The following is a 22,956-nucleotide window of genomic DNA, read 5'->3' on the forward strand; positions in this document are numbered from 1 at the left end:
AATTAAAATTTTCGTAGACAAACATCCAATGTGAAACAAGTTGTATAACTCTATTTCTCCGAGATAAATTCTTAAATACTAGCAACAGTACATAAACAACGATCACAAAGATATTAGTACAAACATAGCTCAAAAGTATTACTATTTTAATACATACCCAACAACCTGGAACAAATAAAATAATAAAACGATAACACCATCATTAGAAACACGACACAGCAATTATGCAGATTAATTTTTTTTTTTAAACACAAATATTTAAAAGAATATGTTTTATATTAGAATACAAATCTTTTGTTCTTTTATCTTTCATGTCCACATTTGAAAATTCTTCTTTGCCGAAAATGAACAAGTTACTGGGGTCAATGTAGAAAAAATCAACAGGGAAAAAGTGTAATAAATTGTGTGTCTGTAATCGACCCAATAAATTCATCACATGATGCCTGCTTAATATATTCGTTATTTCTAAGTCGTTGCACAACCAACGGCAGCTCTGTCAACATGAATGAGATATCAAAAGAAGATACGGAAGAGGAAGTGCTGCAAAGAAAATGCGGCTATGAACTGGGATATACATCTAGGAACGCTTAGTGTATAGGAAAAAGTGGTGAAGCAAAAGAGAACGCCAACTAATGTTTTCATCACATAAGCCTTGAGGCTGGTTTAATGTTTACTAGGGTAAATAGCAGCATTGCCACAGGTTCCCCCTATCGCTTATGTACTTAAAGATCAGCGCCAGTTCAGCCAACCACTGCGCTGTGCCATAACAGGGAGCTACTGTTTGACACGTTTTTGTACGTGTTTTTGATTATACGAAATATCGTATCGAAATCGATTTGAGTTGCATTTCTTGGAAAAATGGCTGAAACATCGTGCAAGGTTCGATGATACTATTACTGGCTGCCAGGGAGCAATGTTTTGTTTTTTGTACATCCTTTTCCAACACTTATACGACCGGAAGAAACTAGGTAATTTTGAAATATTTAGAAGCTGTGAGTAGGAATTTTACTCGAGGCTGAAAATTTGTCTGAACTACATTCTCCACGCAGAAGGAGTGTCTAGCATTGTTGGAAACGTTTCCAACCTCTGATTAAAACGTTCTAGATTTTACGAATTTGATGATCATTGCTAGATTTCTCTCTTGGTATCCCTAAAACTTTGTTGGTGTGAACTATATAGAAGGTGGACCAATACATCCACTTCCGCAGTTTCTTACATATTAATACACATTGACATATAAATAAACATCGACTACACTTATCCCCGGCAAGACGAGCCGCGTAGATCCTTATGCACGGTAATTTGGTGGTTTTTAATGTAAACCTATTAACGCCAGTTTTTAGTTATGTTAAGTGGGACAGAAGTGCATTCGACGGTATGCATTACGCATTACATTTGTTGATAGTCGTAGATTTACATCGAAGCGGCCTCATTCGAGCGCAAACGGGGGTCGCTACTGACGGGACATATGAGCTTTGATAGCTCAATCATAGTGTGGGATTTTCAATAATGATGAGCCGTATTGGACACATGGAGTGTGGAATTCTTTTAGTCGATGTTGTATTTTTCATAAGTCATGTCACGAATTGTTTATATATAGTTGGAAAAAACTCAGCAGTCATAATGGTCATTGATAAAGGATAAAGAGTCGTTCATCTAATCGATCGATCGACAAAACATTCAAGTACAAGTATTCAAGTAAGGTTATGATTGAAATGACATATTAAAATCGTAGTAATAGCGCTGCATCACAACGCTTCCTTTATTTATAAAAAAAGAAAAAAAAAACAGTAACAGAATTGTACCGCATGACATGTAAACAGGACTTCCGTCGGCGTTACGTTAGTTTGCAGGTTTCGATACTATGCCACAAAAGATTGTGAAATTGATTACTATACTAAAAACTGAATCCCAAAAGATAAATGAGACCGTTTTTGGTGTGTGTGGTGAATGTAGTTCCATTAACTATACTTTCAGTTATCTAAACTCAGGTTCTCTAGAGAAGCAGCAAGCAATAAGTGGATGTGGTATCATGAGTTGTTTGTTTTGCAAAAACAACCGGAAGAAAAGGAACAGAAAAAAGCCAAACGAAGCAAACAAATTTATCCAACTCAAAAGTAAGTGATGTGAAGGGTGTGAATTGTTCACTTAGTAATAAATGGCGCTGATGCCTCCTGCTGCTAAATCGTTGATCCTTCCCAATCATCAACCCTTCAATTGCTAACAGGTTGCCGAATCGAGAATAGACTTGGGCGGAAAGGAAATAATCCTACTCGACCCTCGTTTCAACGCCGTTGATGTATTGTAAACATGGTATATTCGAGGGAGAAGTTTTCAGATACCTGATGGGGATGTGAAAATATGGAAAACATCAATTCATGTGCCTTAATTAAAAAAAACTGATAAACGGAACAATTTCTTTACCAATTATACCAATTGGCGAAATTTTAGTTTTTACTAAGATTATGAACCGCATTTCAGAAATGTTGTTTTAGTAAGTGCTAGTAATTCAATTTGTATCACTATGTTTGTTATTGGTAACAATTTAAATAAGCGTTTTAAAAAGTAATTTCACGTTTTCGCTGCTGCTTACAAAACAAACATTCGAACATTCCATTCCAACTTCCAATATTCTGTGGCCTTGATTTATCAAAACTGTACTGTTTTCGTTCTGCGCCACAGATAGGATCTACTCGACACTAGCCGTCGGGCAAAATTGAACTAAGTTAATCCGCTGCTATCCACCACATGCCACCAATGCTCATAGGGAAACCTTACGATAATCCCTCTGTTTTCAACGCAAAACACGCTTTAGCGCTTTCGGATTGGGAAATGGTAAGATGCATATTTATGTATTAAAATATAATTTGGATTCTCTTGTTTATTCCGGTTTTTCTTTTCATTCTTTTCAACCATTGCCTACACAATAAATTTAATACTACAGAGACCTATGACCATTGACATATTCTTCATATCATATCTTTACACGACCTTTACACGACCTGTACACTGCCTGCGTTCTTGTTTTCACAGATTGTAGTTTTCTAATGTAAATAAATAAATTTAATAATTAATTTCGACTACATTACTTAACCATTTACAATTCGTGTCCACCTGTCGTTGGCAATTAGGCAACGAACGAGAATGAAAGAGAGAAGTAGATAGAGAGAGAGAGAGAGAGAGAGAGACACTTTTTTCTGTTATTACCTCCGACCTGCACATTTGATGCAAATGCGCACTTCCTACATGCACAGCAGGAAGACATTGGTTATGCATTTTTAGTGATTTAGTTGTTTTATCAAATTATTATGCTTCTGATTTATAGGGTTTGAATAGTTTGGGTTTCTCAGGCGTCACGGGGAGTAAGGTAGTCTGGCACGACTTGGGTGACGACTCATGAACGGATGCGGCAGCGGCGAGCAAAAGACCTTTTGTCGAACCGTTCAACGACTTGATCGGGCTGGCACTGGAATTGCTGGAGTTTGAGGTCAAAGTGGACGTATCGAGTTTCGACCGATCGGAAACAGGACTCAGGGAAATGGCCGATTGCGGCGAGGCGACAGGACTTGCGTGAGAGGTTTCCAGCGGCGGTGTATGGGTTTTTGGGACTCCGTGTGGTCCACTATAGGAAGAGGGCAATGCGGTTCCCAGCATGCTAACGCCGGGATACGGTCCAGGGTTCGGTACGTTAGCTGAGAGCGGGGCAGCCGGCGTACGCTGATGAGGAATAGCGTACGGAGTGTACCGCGGATAACCGTAAGTGAAGGCATGCGTGCTCGCTGGTATTCCCGGGGCACCAGGCACTGGAGGAGGAAGAACCGTCATCTGGGTCAGCATCGCCGGAGCCGGTGGATATCCATAAGGCATACCGACCGAGTTGGCTGCTGCCTGCAGGATCGACGCAGCAAAAGCAGGATCAGAGTAAACCGCTGCGTAGGGCCAAGCGACTGCTATTCTTTGGCGCTTGTCCTTCATGCGACGATTTTGAAACCACACCTGAACATTGGACAGAAAAAGAGAAATAAAAATGTTTCCTGGTTAGTACATGGTCGTGAGCAATACTAGCGAAGCACACCCTTTGTTGAATCGATTCATAAAATTAGTAGCTCAAAACGTAGGATTCATGGAAAGCACTCATCATACAGCAAAGCTATTATGGTGTGATTTACAGAAAGTGCAGTATTAAAGCCTGAAGTGAAGTGAAGTGAACATGTTGGAAGTGACACGAAGGAAAAGCAAAACAGAGAAAAAATCGCTTCACCGGACACTTAGCACCTCCTATGCAAAGCTTCTGGCATAACCTTAATCTTTCTTCACGGCCTTTCTTCTTCTGAGCCGATTCACACTACAACTTATTTTCACAGCAATTGGTGTGTGAAAAATTATGTCATAAAAATGCCTTAACCGAATTCGAAGCTAAGCACAACGAAGGAGAATCATGAACGGTAGCACAGACAACACGACATTTTTTTCTCATACAATACCGGCTTCTGAATCAATCGGTAGGCACAGGAATGTTGAGGGTCATAAAATCGCATCAGCAAAAAGCAATGTTCATACACGCGTAAAAGGAACAGCGAGAAGTGAAGTGAGAAGTATGCTATTACGACCGAGTAGCCAGTTGTGATGATCATCGGAATCGGGGAAAAAATCTGGCTGTGGTAACATCGCTCAACGGATTTTATAGACTTTTGTGTCAAATAGGCCGACAAAGGGTAGCGGTTGAAGATGCCGGTATCGGCCAACACACAAAGGAAGGTGATAATTATATTAATTTTATAGTAGTTATATACGATAATTGCTTAAAACGAAGCAACTAATGCATCGGTCTTGGGGCCGGGTTTCTTTACCAAGCCGCACGAACAAGTGGTAGCCTACTTTGCGTGGTACAACTGAGACGCGAGAAAGAAACACTGCTACTAACCTTAATCGTAGATTCGGGCAGGCTGAGTTGAGCAGCTAGTTCACAGCGACGCGGTCGCGAGACATAGTTCTCTTTGTAGAACTCTTTTTCCAGACGCGCCAACTGATCACGCGTGAACGCCGTGCGGTAGCGCCGGACAGACGGATCCAACGGTGGTTGTTGTTGGCTGCCGCCATGATCCGACGATGGACTGGTGCAGTCTGTAAGTGGAGTTTCAGGAAATCGAAAAGAGGCAAATATTTAATAATGTGCTGTATTGGTTCGGCTTGCGGATTGCCGACAGCAGACAAGCGTAACAAGCATGACAACACGGATGAAAAACAGATGACGAGAATCGCGACCGACCGGAACTTCATCGAAGTGCATCCAATTTGCCGACAAAAGCCATTCGGCAGTTGCTGCCGCACTCATCGGTTCAAGTGGCTTATCCTGCTCAATGCCTTCGCCTTTCGAGTTAATATACGTCTTTAAAAGTGGAGTCGTTTTTGTTAACACATGCGTGAAGCCAAACAACAAACGTCCGGCAGTTGTTGCAAAGAGACTTCGGTGGTATTTCCGTTTTGTCGAGTTGTACCGTTTAGCAACTTTAGCCACTTAGCTTCCACTTTGTGCGAAGCGGACGTTCTTGAGTGAATTTTCGTTCTAGATGCCGCACTGATGGGACTGTGCAGCTTGAAGTAGTTTTCCCAAGATTCACTTTCGGGAGTAACAGAACAGACTCCGGATATGTTTATCTATATGCATGTGTAACTATATCATTGTTGACTTCTTTTACCTACCACTTAGAGGCGATAATGGAGGAGAGGACTTCGTATTATATTGATGAGCCGCCATTAGATCCACCGCCAGTGAGCTATTAGTGTCGCGATGTTGCAGTGCATGTGCATCGATGCTATAGTTACGGAATCCTTGCATTCTGAATGTTTGTCCTTCTCGCGATTATCTTCTTCAATTCACTTTCACTGTGCTCATCAGCTTGTTTTTCAGATAGCGAAGAGATACGTCGTTGTTTTACTGTTCGACTATTCAACTGCACCAAGCGATTTCTCTTTTACACTTTTTAACACCTTTGATTGTGCGATCACTTGTGATTATGTGCGACCACTAGTGTAGTGTAGTGAAATGTTGTTTCATCACGAAACACTGACAGCTTGAAGAGAGTGCACCGCTACGAAGTGAAATTTCCGTTTATTGTGTTCGAAACTCGCCACGATCTCGATGCCAAGTTGTAGTCGCAGCTCGTGCAGCAGCCTCTGATTTCAACACGTTAGTGACTGACTTGAACTCGGGAAAAGCAGATTTTATATGTAATCGTAATGGAAGGACTCGTAATGGAGGCGGTTCCTTGGCCAAACATAGGGCGTCACACCCCAGCGTTTAGGTATGTATATGCGCCGGAACGAGACAACCATTTTGTCATAATAGCGAGAAACACACACACAACGAACATGACGAAAGGATCTCATTTGGAGCCCATAAAGGGTATTGGCAGAAAGAAATAGGTTTTAAGCGACCTACATAGGTACACAGTCCTTGCAGAAGAGAGGAGGTAGAGGTAGAGGTAGAGGTAGAGGTAGAGTAACCGAGATTTAAAAATTCGTCAAAGCTATTCTCTGAACAACGTTTCGTCGAAATATACGCCTTGGTTCGGATCTTTTCTCGGATCTTTTTGTATCAACCAGGCAGACTGGGAACAGTCGTTAGAAAGAGAGCAACATAGTAGTAGCGAAGGTCCGTGGAGAAAATAAACGATGGCGACCGTTAACGAGATCTGTTGTACATGCGGGAGGGGAGAAGATTGGAGCGTTTTGCTTGCCGCAAGGATTATTATCCTTTTGTGATTATTAGTGTATGATATGATATAACGTTCGACATCAGCACCATTTCCCTTGTTCCTACGTGCTTGGAGCGAAGAAAGATTCGCCGGAACTTTATGATACTTAACAGAAGCAGCAGGCAGGAAGAATTGTTTAAGTTTCGAACCCCGTACCACAAAATAAGGCGAAGTTTTGTCGGAAACTAAACAATGTCCTATTACGAGATTAAAAACTGTTGTTGTTTTCGTTAAACATATTTTTGATCCTATGTTTAGCGGCTTGTTTACGTTATCTTGTTGGTAACTTTTCTATAGGATATTATCGTTTCAACGCTCAAATAATTTGATTCCGTTACAAAATTAATAACACCGATCAGAACGAAAATAGGACCTAATAATATAACACGGCGTAAAAGAGAAAGTATAGGACCGCTTGTACATATAGAGCTCGATAAATATTCCTAGTGTACATAAACAAAACTGGGAGTGGGAGTCAAGACAGAGCACCATGTTAAATACAGATAACGAACGGTAAACGCGTACATAAGCTAACACAGGACGAACATCATGTAGTAAATGCAATCGCTATTCTCGAGAGGGCTGACAAAATTTTCTTGCAGAGGTTCTTTCAATTTGGATGAAAATGTATAAACTGCTTCTCCAGGATCGGTACTACGGGCTCAAATGGGTGGTGAAGTGCTTAGCAATAGTGTGTTTCTTCTTTTCATACTATGCGATGTTTCGTGGCTCTCCTGTGCCGATTTTTACTAGGCGCTTCTTCATTGTACATGGGACTAGCTTCCGGCTGTCGGACGAACGGGTGCTGTAAAATGTGCTCAAAATTTATGTTTACGGGTAAGTTTCCGAGCATGGTTGATTACAGCGTTTATGCGCTATATAATCGAAGATTATTACGAAACAAAATTGATATCATAACAGCCCGGCAGCCAATGATCGCCTAATCAAGATGCAGAATTCGCATCCTTTGCAATTTCAATGCACCTTGAACAGGGACCTTGTCTATTTGTTGTTACATTTTCTTTCAAATCTAACTGACTAGGATTTTGCCCGTACCCAAAATAAATCGTGCTAAACAAATACCATAAATGTCGGCATAATAATTAGTGGGTAGAAAATGTAGAAACTGTTACCCATAAGCATAACTTGGACGTAACTAAAGCCAGCAACATAAAAGATAGCCTTTCGAGATACCTGAAACGAAGCGAGAGAAGTAAGAAAAACAAATATATGGCATAGTGTTCTCCACCCCTCACTTGCTTTCGATTATCGCCTAACAATACCTTAAACAAATATATATTTAATACCTGTAGACCCGTCAACCATACGTAGCCTTTTAAGATTAAGCTATATTCGATAATTGGTGTCTGCTTTTCCCTGTATATGCTTTTAATATCATAATAATGTAAGCGAAACTTATTGATCAGAGCTGTCTTAGGTACACATAGTCTGCGTGGCATAATGTCTGTTAATGCTTTTGAAGACTACTTCACACAAGTAATTGAGAAAAATCGAACTTACCAATTGTAATCGAATTCTATGGTTTTTGTGAACATAATTACTATCCGATAACTAAATAGTGAAACAAAAGTAAGTGATGGATTGTGAATAATATGCTATGAAGTTGTCTCTCACAGGAACTCAATGTGAATAGATATTTTGTTATTGTTTTATATCAAACCAAGAGTGTCATATTGTATTCAAGTTACCCGTAAACTGTACAAAATAAAAATTATGTTCCAACATTCAGATCGAAGGCACAAAACATAATTTAGATATAATATCATAGATCAGATCATAGATAAAGATTCTGTAATTGTTTCCTATTCCTTAGGAATATAGAAATGTAATATTAGAAGCGCAGTCGAAAGATATTACACCACTGACTTATATCGACAATTGAATAAAGCGAAGAACCCTCTTGGACAAGTTTTGCTTAAATACACAGTTTCTAAAAGGTACGTAAAGTCAAGGTATGTAAAATAATAATTGTTTTCTGCTTACGCAGGCTCCAACTCCAACTGTGTCTACCCTCTAGCTGCGTATCTTTTCAGCAATAATTTGCAAGCCATTTCCTCAAGCCGCAATAAAATCAACCATTGCTGCACCAATGGAACAAAATGTTTGAACGGTGTGAACATACTGAGACCCAATGGAAAGAGAGCGTTATGATTATGTGGCAGCACAATTTAGGCAGCGGTGCCGGCGATGACCTTGTCGAAAAGAATGGAATGATATTTTATGTTTATACAATTTAATTAGTTCCAACCAGCACTACCGATAAGCAACAAAATTTTCGTTAGGTCAAACTTTTCTGCGAATGGCAGAGTGCTTGTGGTTCCTGGGCATGAAACACTCGTTAGTCCCTTTTTATGTGATGTTTGATCCTTTTTCTCATGCGTTTCGTTCTTTTTCGGTTCCCGGTAACTGTGTTAATACGTTTTCGTTACGGTCAATAGGTGTTTGGTCCTGTCGAACCCGCATGAAAATTAAGTTATATGGCTACCGAAAGGTTGAGCAATCCACGTCAACCACATCCAGCATAAAGCTATGTAAAACCGGAGTTCAAGCTTAAGATAGAGAGAAGGAAAAGAGACACATGAAGAAAACGAAGCCCAGGTTCTTTTACTAGGAACTCCTAATGTGCGAAAGAAAGATTTCGTTATGCTCCCGCGCATGGAAGCCCATTACCAGAACTATAGGAAACAATTCCCCTTGAAAATATTGCCACCCACTAAGCCGGTACGAATCGTCACAGCGTGAGTGTATGCATTACGGCACAATAAATAAAAACAAAAGTAAACACACAAAAACAACCAGCAGCATAACATTAGCTTTCAGTTCAGCTTTATTGATAACAATGTATTCACGAAGTATTCAGCTTACATGTCTCTACGTGAATCTTTGCAATTTTGTCTGTTTCGAAACTTCACCAATGTAATAAGCTGTTTTAATGTATCAGTTTGGAATATATTTGTGACTATAAAACATCGAAGGTTTCAATTCAACACGACCTCCAAAAGGTCGAGATTTCTACCTTAAAAACTGAATTGACATTATCGATTTTTGTAGGGCGTAGGGCGGGGATTGGCGTGGGCCAACAACCTCGCCTGAAAAAACCACATCATTACAGGAAGTAACAGAAGATTGAAACAGTATCTTTTGCAGGCCCGGACCGCTCAGCGAATGTAAGAAGAACCCTTTTTTTTAATCCTTTCATGTTTAATGCCAAAAAAATGCCCGTCTTTACTTCTGCCATATTTTTGTGCTTTAATGTATATAATAACTAACTATATATAATTTATTATTATATATATTATATTATATATATATGTATTTTTTTATTATTATTATATATTATGATACAAATTATTCCGTTCGCGGCCGTAATTGCCTTCAACTATGCAACCAACACGCACCTTCCCACAGTTTTTGCCAGTTTCTATAATCGTGGGTAAGTTTCTGTACCGTATTTTTCCGTGTATAACGCGCACTTTTTTCCCATTTTTTTTAGCTCTAAAATCTTGGTGCGCGTTATACAAGGGTAGTAAAAATTTTGTCTCCTCTAAACATACAAATGAGCCCTTTTAGGTACATATTTTATGATATTATTGAATAAATTATGAAATGAAACATTTGTTAGGAATATAATTATCTATACAATATTATAAGTTACATATAATATGTAGCTAAATTTGGGGGTCTTTTATCGTATATACATTCTGTCAAATAAGTACCGGGAATTTGTGATTTAAAATAAATGCTTTATTTGATTTTCGATTTCTTTGTTGCGTAATGTTGCTACATATGTCACTCACTTATGTTGAAAATTTCGGCTATTTTTAAAGCTCAGTTAATGTTTTACAGCTGTTTTGCTGGAACGTGTTTTGTCTTATCGGCGATTTCTGTCTTCTCCTAAATTAATTGACCACAAAGCGGTAATTTGAGATTTGGAAACTAGAAAAAGCCATAGGGGGCCAGATTTGGTCAATACGGTGGCTTTGGCATCATTAGTTTGTAGTTTTTAGCCAAAAATTCGCACACAAGCAACGATCTTAAATTTCGTATGCACGTGGTCTGTTCAAAAAATTTCACGACATTTGGGTTTCATTTTTGTATTCCGCGCTTGTGGCCACACGTGGCCGTTCACATTCGACCAAACTTTGCTTTTCGAAGGTTACATCTTCTCGGCCCTCTGAGAAATTTTTGAACCACCGATAAGTGCTGTTTTTTGGTCTTAAAAGCTTCACCATTAGCCACAGTCAACATTTTGAATGCGTCCGTGCTCTTAATTTCGTTTTCTACGCAAGTTATATAGTTTGATATAGATTCCTTGCCATCCATTTTTTGGAAGAGAAAAAAATCGCCGATGGGCCAAAACACGAGCACAGTAAAACAGCTGTCAAAGATTAAGTGATAATTTAAAATGGCCGAACTTTTTACCCTGACGTGTGTAGTAATCTAACGCCACAAAATAATCGAAAATCGAATAAAGCATTTATTTTAAATCACATATTTCCGGATACTTCATTATTACATTATACATTATTATCATTTGGTATTTTTTGGATATTACATATCTGCAAAATGTATAATAAAAAACTTTTTTTTCCAATTTTTTTCTCTTAAAATATGGGTGCGCGTTATACACGGGTGCGCGTTATACACGGAAAAATACGGTAATTGTTCTTGCATGCAAGTTATCCAAGCTTGTAGCACTACTATGCGCTAGGTGGCGCTGTATTTTTGCCGTCTTTCGTAGAGTTGACAGAATGGTTTTTGACAGTGTCGGAGATAGAATTTGTAATTTAGTTTGAATTTAAAAAAATTATCCAATTTTTTATCGGTAAAAAAGTTGTTTTTTTTAACCGATTTCGATAGTAATAGGCCCGTCGTATGGATGTTTTACTTCAAAGCGAAGCGCAATTCAGCGGCTGTGTTTTTGGATGGAAGATTTGTTCTCGTCATCGAGTTAGAGCAAATTTTCTTGGCTTTTCTCAGCTTGAGTTTCATTTGGCATTTGAAGATTCAAAAATCGTTGCTTTTCCAGATAGATGTGATTGTTTCGAAAAATGTGCATCTTTGCTTCGAGTTCCCAATAAGGAACGCGGAAGTAATCGTGCGGAAGGATTCAACATTTTCCTTTAAAAGCTGCCAAAACATTCCATCGTCGGTCGGTTCCTAGCAAGTATTTCTGCCATACACTGTAGAAAATCTAAGAATCTGAGTGGTTTCTTTCAATACTGCAATGTTTGTTTTTAAAAAGTACACTTTGGACTTTGTCTGTAGTGTACAGGGTAACTATTTGCTAACTATTTGTACTTTTGGTTTGTTCAGGTTTTAAATAAATTATATTTATAGAGCATGGTCGTTTTCGGATATATTTATTTGTCACACGGCGTTCCTTTAATCATCTCTCTGGTGTCTCCGATTAAAATTCGATAATTGTACTGTTCTGCGTCCAGCTCAGTAAATATGAACATGGGTAAACGATCTGAGAGTACCCACAAATTGCCTTCACTATCGACTTTTAAGTCATTCGGAAAAACCAGTGCATCACTATCTGAATCCACCAAACCCTGAGTGTCGGCATTCAGTGGCATGGCGGTATTCCAGCATCCTACACCATCCTTATTCACTTGAGTATAGAAAATAACACCAGTTGTAGAATCATAGAACTCAGCTGAGGACTGTGAGTTGGGGCCACGATCTCCAAGAAGTTTGTAGTCGTAGTACGCTTGCGGACTCTGGGAGTATGAGGCATTTTTTAATATGGTATTCGATACCATAAACTCCTTGGTACTTGAAAACGCATGAAAATAAACCGGTCGTGATCCGTCCTGTAGTCGTTTACCCACCGCCATACCGAATACACCATCCGTCCACTGGAAATTAACTCCACCGATGTTATAGTCTCCAGCCAATGGGTCAAAGTGGAAGAAGTTATGTTTCACACGCCACGAACGATCCTCGTCAAAAGAGTACACGATCACGGCGTAGCTTCCCAAGTCTGGGATGTATGCAAATGCATTATCGCAATCTCCTCTCTCGGTATCTACGATCTAATGAAAGGGAATAGCCCAACAAGAGATTGGCAATATTCAATTAAAATATATCTATATTGTAAACTGAAGTAAACAGTATCAAAGAGACGGCAAATAACATTGTTTTGGAAGTCGATCTATTTGTTTTCAGTTGACATACTTACCACATTTGCAAAAAATGAATCTTCTTTCAGCAGAGAGCTGTTGAAATAGTGTCTCCGAATGAGTTTATCGGTGTACAAATCGAATAACACCAGTGATGGTGGGGCGTACTGCACGGCATCGCCGAGAATATTTGCCAAGCCAGTATCCATCACCCACAAACGATCGCACTCGTCGGCTCGCACTCGGAATGTCGAAATGATAGAAGCATTATTTTTTAGAAACTTCGATTCATCGTTCGATTCACTATGTGCATGGGCTTAAAAATGAAATTAAATGAAAAAGTAGACAAAAACATGTTAGAAAAGATTAATTGCTCCAAAACAGCGATATTTACTCTGATCCAGTACGTCTACTTACCTGTAGGTAGTTCGTTTTCTTCCCAACTGGGATATGGGCGCAACTTAGGACTTTGTTCATCAGAAACGTTCACGTAGGTCAAAGATGCAGCTACCCCTGACTTCCATCTGATAATTGTAAAAATATATCATGCCTGCAGATTGGCCCATTTTGAAGGTTTATGAATGTTACAATGTTTTCTACTCAATGTTTTCTACATTCTACTACTATCAACGCCACATTATTGTAGGATAACAAGTGCTTTGTTGTTTGTTGGTGCAAATCAATGGCTATCTGAAATAAGTAAATTACTATCAACCTATTTCAGACTACTATTGTATTATAATATTTTCCCAACCAGCTGCCGCTCCCGTGAGAGGCAATAAATCTAGGCCATGGCACCAGTTAGTACGATTCTTCGATGCCATCCGAACTTTTATTGAACTGAATGAGTTCTTTTTTAATTTCACAATACGTTGTAAAACAAACACAATTAAAAAAATGGTTTTTAATTTTCTTTGTACCATTACCGCATAAAATCATGAAGGAGCTTCTCGAGTAAAGAGCTTCTCGATCAACATGCTCATGCAACAACATCGAACCCGAATTTGAAATCACGGACAACTACTTTCAATTTTACCATCAACAGCGAATGTTGTTTTGCATTCTGTTTGAGCTATTCCTAGTTAGTATAATATATTAAATCCAATGTTCTAGGCTATGCGAAAGAACGTTATGAGTACACAATGTACAAAAATGTACACAGTCACCATTATATTGCTTCGGAAAACGATTAATTTTGCTTTCAATTCGGCTAAAAATTAAGAATAGTGTGTTTAGATGCATTAGTAACGCGAAAGCATTCGTAAATTTGTATTTGAGAGAGCATAACTCTACGTGAACTTAGATTAGATCATTTGCCCTTTGTAATTACCTTGGTACAGTGACAAATAGCTTATCTCTCCAGCGTTCCAATCCAAGTGGTAGATTATTATGAACAATATATTTTCCCGAATCCAGATCATTCTGCTTTGCCTGTTCCGATGGCCACTCGAATTCTACTTCACGCCATTTAAATTTTTCCTTCAACTTTACACCATCCACCATCGAGTGGAAAAAGATCGTCGCAAAAGCAGTTGCTAGGACAAACAACGAGAATTTTAGGCGAAGCTCCATATTAACGCCACTGTGTTGAGAGAAACACTTGCAATATTCGCAACAACATACAATGCACAATGGGAAATGTAATTAACGTTTGCTTTGCGTATTTCAATATGACCGTTCACTGTTGCGAGCCAGTAACGACTGATAGTTTCTGCCGGGAACGATCGAACGAAACCAATGTTTTTTAGATGCTAAAAAAATGTCTGAACCCCAACCACACCTACGACCAAGGCTTCCGAAGCGGCTTTCGTGAAGCCAGCTATGAAACAACTAACAACGCACCCTCTCATCAGAGACTGGGGGTCCATACCGGTTTTATTTCACGCTGTGTGCTTCCCTCTACTCGTTCCGCTGTTCAGTTCACCCATTGTGTGTCCGTCAAGGGATAAAATAAGCAGATGAGGTTGATAAATAGAAGATAGAAGAGATGATGTTCGATACAGAAGGGGCGAAGATATAACTGGAGCAGCATATTGCTAAAGGAGACAGACTTGTGCAGCACGTCTTCAGCTGAAGGGGCATTTGTATTAAAAACCAGTTCCAACAAGAACAATAATTGTACAAGTAATAATTCCAAGTACACTAATCAATATACTTTTATCAGAGTACTGTATTGATATCAGATTACTTATATATTGTTTTTGTTCTTGCATAACTAGCACGATCTCGTGGCGTGACGATTGATCACGATTTACTGATCATTGTGGTTGATAATGTTTCTCTCTCTCTCTCTTGTTTGTTTCATCTGTCAGACTTTTGTTTTTTATTTTGTTAGATTCGTATAAAATATAAATAGGACTTGTGGTTCGACACAGATCCAAGGTTGTCATTAGCATTGACGGTTAAAATGATGATCAGAGTGTACTTCAGGTTCGCAGGTTGGTTCAGGTTGTGCTTTTCTTGCAGGGGGTTCTTGTATAACCGTTACGTAGTGCTAATTCTGTCATATTATGTAACTACCGATTATTTGACCGATTATTTATTTTGTTCATAGCTTTGCATCCAAATGCATTATGGTTGAGCGTTGAGCAATTGAGCAAACAAAACACATTCTGTTGTGTTTCATATTATCCGGACAAATGCAAACTTTGCTTTGTTCCATTGCCCTCCGCACCATACATAATTCAACATGTAGTCGATCAATAGAATCAATCAATCGAATAGGGCGTCGATTCTATAAACTGATCAATGGTAGTACTGACAGAAATACGCGCATAACTTTGCGTTTGAAAGAGAAAGAACATTTTTATAAATATTTTATATAAACACAAACTCTAGTTATTTAAACGACATTTTGTTTCTGGCACATTCTGTATCTTCCATTTCTCTGTTTTTCTTCATTTTGTATCTTGATTGTGGTGCTGTAAGTTACGTCAACCAAGACCAACCAACTATTTGCTATTACCGATTAATATTTAGTACTAACTAACTGAATTATTATATATAATACTGTAGCCGGCGCAAGCGTTGCTACGCTTCGTTCTAAACTGTTTTTCGTTCAGTTTCGATTGGTCTTATGGGCGGTCTACACGCTACGATGCGATACCGATGTCTGAGTCACGGAGATGTCATTATTGTCACTTACGCAGATCTACAAATCTGAACAAACGAGCATCAATTTGTGAACAAATTCAAACAAGTGCAAGTTTGTCGGTTGACTTGTTGATGTTTTGTTTTGGTCTCTTATTTATATTTTGGACGCTTCGTCAACGTTCGCGAAAGTGTTTAACTGAATTTATAAAAATTTACGAAAGTCTGCCATGTCTTTGGCAACTAAAAAATAAAAAATATAGTGATCGCAATAAAAAGGCGGAGGCATACGATGCCATTTAAAAGCCATTTCCTCCACACTGTAACCTCTTCGCACGTTCTTTTTTCGCTTTTTAACCGAAAAGCACAATGCTAAGGCAAACCAACACAGTGTTGCTTCCATGACTGTTTCCAACATGTCCAACCGACAAACTTGCACTTGTTTGAATTTGTTCACAAATTGATGCTCGTTTGTTCAGATTTGTAGATCTGCGTAAGTGACATTAATGACATCTCCGAGAAACGTCAGTTATTCAGATTCAGGTCAGATATCGTAGCGTCTGGACCGCCCAGTAGCTTTGATATTTCATGATCATTGGATGTTCCATGTAGAATGCTGCATATAGCACTAACGTCGTTAGTCTATGGTTTTTGTAAAGTAGTGCTGTGGTTTCGAAAATTTTGTCAATCAGTTGATTTGTGGCCTAAAAAAAGGTTTTGACAGTGCGAGACTTCACTGACCTTGTTAGAATAACGAAGGTAGACACAGGCTACTATGTAGCAACTATATGAGTACAACAGCTCTTAAAAACGTCTCTTAAAGGTTTCCGAAAAGGAAAGTCTGCTACTGATAAGATAAGATCTTGAAAAACTGATTGAATATCGAATAGTTCACCATATCTTCAACGATTTCAAATCCGCCATGAAACCATGATAAGGTTCGGAATGCCGGCTAAGCCAATAATATATGTGAGAATGGCATGTCCTTTATTCCTTTCACTTCGTTAAAGGGATTGACTTTAATTTATTTACTATTCCATTACTATTGTTTCATCCTCGGAATGAGAACTTCCTCACCTTCGAGTAAATCACATTGTTCAACAATTTTCTTACCACCAAAAAGCGTAACTTTACGGTGTTGGCTGGTTTATGTTTAGCAGCATGATTAGTACGGAGCCAACCTTTAGGCCAAAATTGTGCGATGATAAGTCAGACAAATTGAAGGAGCTTTAAAATTCTATTTGATAGTTGGTGGCTCATCTTCATTTGTTACACAGTTAATAGATTTGAATGAACGCATTGTTCCAATGATCTTATTCTGAATTATGTAGTTTAAGTATTCTACATCGGCAGCCGTTGATCTTGGAATCACTGGTAGTGTTTGGCGGAGATCTCCAGACAGTGAAATCGTTGCACCTTCTTAACATCCCGAGTCATTGCGTAGATCTTTCAATGTTCTGCTTCTGATCTTTCTGATAAGTGCTTCTAATGCTCGGTAATGCGCCATTGTACATTCGTCCCAGATAATGATTTTCGATGCTGATAATACTTGGCCATTGCGGAGTTTTTGCAATATTCCATGTTGGTTCTTCAATTGTCTGAAGATTTTACGACAATTTCAATGCTCAATGAACTGTATGAACTGAACTGAACTGGCATCCTTTCAACGTTGTGGTTGTTATTCTGGAGAAAACAACTGCAATCGCAAACCCTTAATAATTTTACCCAATCATTTGTACCCATCACATTTCTAAGTAAAAAAGTACCGATAAATACTACCCGATGACTAAAATTACTTACCGGAACAAGCAAGTGCTTAAAATTTGAAGTATTCAATATTATTTTCGATATTTGATTTACAACGAAAGGTAAACTGCAATGGTCGCGACAGCTGAGGCGCGACAAAATGAGAAATTATGTCTCACTATGAAGAAAAGCAATGCGTATTGTGACATCATTGTGACGCGGTCGGAATTTAAAAAGTATCCTGGATCCTTCCTGCGTTTCTAAGCTACCTCCCCATCTTCAGTTCTTCAGTCAAATCGGTTCAGTCGTTCTTGAGTTATGAATAGTGTTACTAAACCGACTTTCTTTTATACTTGTAGATATAGTTTTTTAATGATGGTTTTATTTTCCATCTGAGCATTTTTATGGCAATTTTTACTTCGCTTTTACCGCTTATATTTGTTCGAATGTGAATAAAAACACAAACGAATTCTTTAACCTAAGTTAAAACTGAGTTTCGAAATGCGCGAGGAACAGTGTAAAAATATAGTTTCGATTCGAATACAGTACAAACACGCAATCAAATTTGCGAGTGGAACTTCTGACAATAATTTATTCATACTTATTCCATAAGGGGTGGGATTACACGGTCGATGTATTCCTTGTCCATAATATCGATGTTATGCCATTGCCTGTGTACACAGTAGTAAAAGTAGGAATACATCAATGTTTTTTATCAAATATTCACCACGCATTTAGTTTTGAACTTGGGATGTTGATACAGGTCTATTGAACATTGAACTGTACGCCGACGGCTGGGCTGCCATTCAGATTTTCTGACAACGCCTGAGTTGGATTTTTACATTCTTTGTCCGTAAGTCGTTGTTTAAGTAATCGTATTTTATCTTCCTTCTGCAATAAAGGTAAACAAATCCATATACATAGAGAATCGTGTTCCATTTCATTTCATATTATATAACTTTATTCTTACTTGAGCAATCAATTTTTGCAAGTCCTCGTTTTCTGAAATAAGCTTTTGGTAACGCTCTTCGTCTTCCTTAGAAATTCCAGCATCATTGCTAAACTTTGACTCCGCTTTATCTTTTGGGTGTCTCAGAACCTCAATTACCTGTATAAAAATTTCAAACAAATGCAGAAATATATTTGTAACGACACATAGTATGAATGGTATGAACGCTTGGTACAACCTTAGGTACGAAAATCAGAAGCATACTGAGGAAACAACAAAATATTACAGCCAATGCTACAAAAGCAAACGACGCATCTTGTTGTGATGCTATCACCATTGCAACTGGAGCAGTGATCAAACATAACACAACTACGTTGTAAATGCTCATCCCAACATATCGTGAGTCGTTGATCTGTTTTACTTTAATAGAACGGGTTTCGTATGCCAAAAAGAGACCAAACACCAAAATCAATCCTTTGAATCCGTACATAACACCTGCAAACGAAATTGAAATTATGTATTAGTTACAATTACAGAATACTTTAGAGAATACAAAATTTTGAAAGTTTTGAAAAATGATGCTGATCAGAATGTAGCAATTAATAGTGCGTGACAACCGGTCCTGGGGATTCGAACCCAGGCCAGCTGCGGTAACAGCGACGAGCGTTACCGACTGCTCTATCAGCGGGGATTTATTTGCATTTTACATAGCTCATGTTAAACATAGTTTGATCATAATGGCAAAAAACATAAAAACACTAATTCATGAAGAATATTAAATCTTAAACATGTTTCAGTCAGCAGAACTTACCTAACCAAACAGAATTATTGTGACTTTCGCAGTGCTCTAGCTCAGGACGTATCTTTACATCATCAATAAACGATGTAGGATCTTCCAAAGGAAATGTTTCCAAGCGTCGCTGAAGAGGATCTTGCATCTGCCACGTAAGGAGTATGACTAAATCCACCGTTAACAAACCAGATACCATCGTGTATAACTTCCACGGTTCAACTTTTTTCTGGTTATCGAAATAGAAAAAAGAATAATCGCACAGTAAGCCTACTTGGAACACTGAAAATACACACTAATAATAACAACCTTCGGATCAGTTTTAGTTTTTGTGGTAAATCGGTGTACACGCCAAACTTTGCTAAACATAGCTCCATAGGCTAGCGTGAAGCCAGTGGATAAAATCCAAGCCCTAGCTTGACATACCTGTAACGAATAATAGTTGCCGATTAGTTACACTAATCTTCAGTTGAGTTTTTGTAAAGCTTATAAGGAAATAATGCTCTTTTACCTTAGGATAATTTTCTGCCGTTATGAATTGGCCGTCAATTCCTAGTAAAATGACTGAAACTAGGCAAATAATTACCCCGAAGAGCATGATTGTATTACAGACTGGGTGTGATGATTGTATAACTCTAAAGTAATCAGTGCAAATGGAGCAATAAATTGTTAGAACAAAGAACGCAATATTCATAACAGCCGATTACTTACCGACGATGTCGGTGCCATATATTGAAAATAATAAGAGCAATGGCGACGACTATTCCAAAGCTGGATACGGTACTCATGCAAACGAACAGTGGCAATGAAACTGTTCTTAACACACGTCTAACAATAGTACGATCTTGAGGAACCTGCAAATTAAGGTTTGTAGAATACGACACACTTGCACGGTCAAACTGGCAAAGCTAACCTTCTCACCGTCCCATTTTTCTTTATTAAACCACGTCAGATTGTCTGCTTGAGTGTCGTAATAGCCAAGTTTGTAATACTGGCCATCAATCATCTGCTCGATCTGGGTTAGAGCAATGCGATCACCCTGTGAACTGAAGGCAACCACGCCCTACAGATAGCGTGAATGCGTTACTGCTAGTTCATTGTATCCTTTGCTTCCTTTACTTACCGATACGCCAAGAAATTGTGTGGAGTTCATAGCAGCATAGATAGCGTTTGCGATTTCTTTATCGGTGTATGTAAAGTCCTTTAAGTTTTTCCCCGAGTTTAAATTCCTCAAACGTTGCATCGTTTTATTGAATGCTAAAGCTACGCTCCATACTGCGTCATATGCTAGTGGCGCTTCTTGATACCCCTCGGGATAACGGTTATGACTAATATCATATCCCTCCTCAATAAGGGCAGCATTCAACCGTTTCCTAAACGGTGTTTTCGGTAAACTTGTAGGCCTTTGCAAAATATTGCTATCTTCAGACTTACCGAAAATCTTCCGATGACATACCAGATATAGTTTTCTGATTGTTTTGATTCCACATTAAGGCTTCTGTCGTTAAATGACCTTCAGCAGCAATCTTCATTTGCTCCTTGGTGCAGGAAATATTTTCATTCTTCAAATTCACTTCGTACCAGTTGTCCTCGTACCAACCTGGATAAAATACTCGATTATTATTGATGTGTGTGCGTATACCGAGATTAATACGTATTTATGAGATTCCTTTACTTTAGACATACCTATGAAAAACCAAACATACGCTCTTCCATAAAGTTGCTGTTTGTACATCTCACATAAAACACGCCGCGCCGCAACGACATAAAATAGTCCAACTATAATACGCGCATCTTGGCGACGCAAATTACGAACGGCATCAGTAGGATCAGAAAGGAATGATTGTCTAGTCACTATTTCGATGCCCGCATCTTTGCAGCGAGTTTCCAAATCTTCTACCGTCTATCGAGAAAGTATGTTCTTCTCATAGTAAATTTCTTATAATATAAGTGTGTTTTCACTTACCGAGATAAAGACTTCTTCTGCCTGTTGCAGTATTGCTACCCTTGACCATTCAAATTTTTGCATGAGCTTTATTCTAGTTGGATTGTGTACTGTAGCTGAAGGGTGTGTTCTGAACAGGGTAGGAAAACGGCTACGATCGGAAAGCGCTGGACTGGAGGCACCATAGCATAACTATATCAATAGAAAACGCAATCAACATTTAGCACCAGGCCTTACAATCAAACAAATAACAACATCAAATATTTACGAATACTACTTACTACTACTAAGTTCCACATTTTTGCTGCTTCCGCAACGGTTGTGCAAACCGTACTACATCCAGCCAACAGCATTAGCTTTTGAGGTGAATTATACAGTAAATTATACATAACGCTGGCCCCTAATCCGGGTTCGCACTGACATTCCCCATGATGCATAAATGTTTAGCAAAGATATATATGTTTACGCACGTCCTTTGAAATTAATAAATGTGTATAAAAATATTTACTGAGAGTATACCTCACTATCGTTGCTATGCAATGTTAAATTAAATCCTGGCAGCAGATCTGGATTCTCGTTCACATCTTTCAGGGCCAATTTTGCAGCTGGCATGCATGCTTGTCCTCCTTGCCAACCTCCTTTTCCTGCTATAGGAAAGATGCCTCCTATATGTAGTTGGTTTGCCCCATTAACACTGCTGCCAATGAACAGCACGACAATCAATATGTAGTAAGCCGTTTGAAGTAGTGAATCGGGAACCTGGAGAAAGTAAAAGACGGATAGTTTCACTTACGCTGCGACGATTCAGATTAGTAATTACAGTTTTACTTACACCATCTAGATGCCCCATTGAACTAAACATGCTCAATCGACTAAAAGAGGATTTGACTCGCTGCTTCATTGTATTTTGTATGCGAGTATTTTTATTTCGCAACGCCTGTATTTGTTTTACACTGTCTGTTTCCAACAATTCAGTTCAAAAATAAAATTTCATTTTGAATGCTAAAAGTAGAAAAGTTTATATTAGAAAACAATACATATTACATATATTAATGTTCCAACGATATATGTGCATTCAATTAAACCTCCAAAAATTGGGAATGTGGTTCATTGACACCACTCTTTACTTGTAAATTGGGTAACTGTTGAATCATATTTGCGTACCTTACACAATTAATGGCTACCACAGTTATGGAATATAACGTTTATATAATCACAATAACGGCATACACAACACCCATTTTGACGTTGTTTATCCTAATACAATTTACTGCAGTAGATTCTGTCCATTAGTTAGGAATGTTATCTTATTAACATTGGAAGAATGTCCAAACATTTCAACTAGGTTTACCCTACACTCTGTAATCGTAATTCTGATACACTCTACCAAACAAATGTGTTATGAATTATTCACTGGTAGATGAGGTTTAGGACTCGGTAGTAATTTCGGTGATGTTTTAGTTAGAGCTAACATATCCTCAATTTGATTCATCGGCAAGAAAACTTGTACAGGCCAATTTCAAGCATTA

At 38.5% G+C, this 22,956-nt stretch overlaps 3 protein-coding genes across 4 annotated transcripts; all 3 read right to left on the reverse strand.

Annotated features, from left to right (window-relative positions):
* Positions 1–3,306: 3,306 nt before the first annotated feature.
* On the reverse strand, positions 3,307–5,839 carry LOC131212848 (segmentation protein even-skipped). The gene is made up of 3 exons (XM_058206896.1): positions 5,704–5,839; positions 4,925–5,124; positions 3,307–3,996 (listed from the first exon to the last, which is right to left on the reverse strand). Exons 1-3 carry the CDS (start codon positions 5,837–5,839, stop codon positions 3,307–3,309), a joined length of 1,026 nt encoding a protein of 341 aa, XP_058062879.1.
* Positions 5,840–12,125: 6,286 nt separating this feature from the next.
* Positions 12,126–14,691, reverse strand: LOC131212845 (protein yellow). 2 transcript variants are annotated; one of them, XM_058206893.1, is made up of 4 exons: positions 14,238–14,691; positions 13,321–13,431; positions 12,967–13,210; positions 12,126–12,820 (listed from the first exon to the last, which is right to left on the reverse strand). In XM_058206893.1, the coding sequence occupies exons 1-4, from the start codon at positions 14,477–14,479 to the stop codon at positions 12,143–12,145; spliced, it is 1,275 nt and encodes a 424-aa protein (XP_058062876.1). In that variant the 5' UTR covers positions 14,480–14,691; the 3' UTR covers positions 12,126–12,142. The 2 variants fall into 2 exon arrangements, with proteins under 2 accessions (XP_058062876.1, XP_058062875.1); XM_058206892.1 differs by having other exon boundaries at positions 12,967–13,223; positions 13,325–13,431; positions 14,238–14,687.
* A 3,673-nt stretch (positions 14,692–18,364) lies between these two features.
* Positions 18,365–22,956, reverse strand: LOC131212844 (gamma-aminobutyric acid type B receptor subunit 1). Its single transcript, XM_058206891.1, has 16 exons — positions 22,592–22,956; positions 22,260–22,429; positions 21,947–22,186; positions 21,709–21,843; positions 21,449–21,619; positions 21,169–21,385; positions 20,917–21,082; positions 20,606–20,855; positions 20,396–20,545; positions 20,194–20,336; positions 19,994–20,117; positions 19,792–19,908; positions 19,504–19,711; positions 18,931–19,187; positions 18,714–18,851; positions 18,365–18,634 (listed from the first exon to the last, which is right to left on the reverse strand). Exons 2-16 carry the CDS (start codon positions 22,326–22,328, stop codon positions 18,509–18,511), a joined length of 2,511 nt encoding a protein of 836 aa, XP_058062874.1. The 5' UTR covers positions 22,329–22,429; positions 22,592–22,956; the 3' UTR covers positions 18,365–18,508.

Source organism: Anopheles bellator, chromosome 2, assembly GCF_943735745.2.
Source record: "Anopheles bellator chromosome 2, idAnoBellAS_SP24_06.2, whole genome shotgun sequence".
NCBI classification, from domain to species: domain Eukaryota; kingdom Metazoa; phylum Arthropoda; class Insecta; order Diptera; family Culicidae; genus Anopheles; species Anopheles bellator.

Bases quoted from the DNA above. Each gene is read 5' to 3' on its own strand.
- LOC131212848 (XM_058206896.1), bottom strand. From the start codon at position 5,839: ATGCAAGGATTCCGTAACTATAGCATCGATGCACATGCACTGCAACAT. The intron at 5,125-5,703 runs GTAGGTAAAAGA...CTCCACTTACAG, and splicing joins TCCATTATCGCCTCTAAGTG to ACTGCACCAGTCCATCGTCG. The intron at 3,997-4,924 runs GTTAGTAGCAGT...TCCAATGTTCAG, and splicing joins TGCCCGAATCTACGATTAAG to GTGTGGTTTCAAAATCGTCG.
- LOC131212845 (XM_058206892.1), bottom strand. From the start codon at position 14,479: ATGGAGCTTCGCCTAAAATTCTCGTTGTTTGTCCTAGCAACTGCTTTT. The intron at 13,224-13,324 runs GTAAGTAGACGT...TTCATTTTTAAG, and splicing joins AGAAAACGAACTACCTACAG to CCCATGCACATAGTGAATCG. The intron at 12,821-12,966 runs GTAAGTATGTCA...CCCTTTCATTAG, and splicing joins ATTCATTTTTTGCAAATGTG to ATCGTAGATACCGAGAGAGG.
- LOC131212844 (XM_058206891.1), bottom strand. From the start codon at position 22,328: ATGAAGCAGCGAGTCAAATCCTCTTTTAGTCGATTGAGCATGTTTAGT. The intron at 18,852-18,930 runs GTTGTACCAAGC...ATTTTTATACAG, and splicing joins TTCTGATTTTCGTACCTAAG to GTAATTGAGGTTCTGAGACA. The intron at 18,635-18,713 runs GTAAGAATAAAG...CCTTTATTGCAG, and splicing joins TGCAAAAATTGATTGCTCAA to AAGGAAGATAAAATACGATT.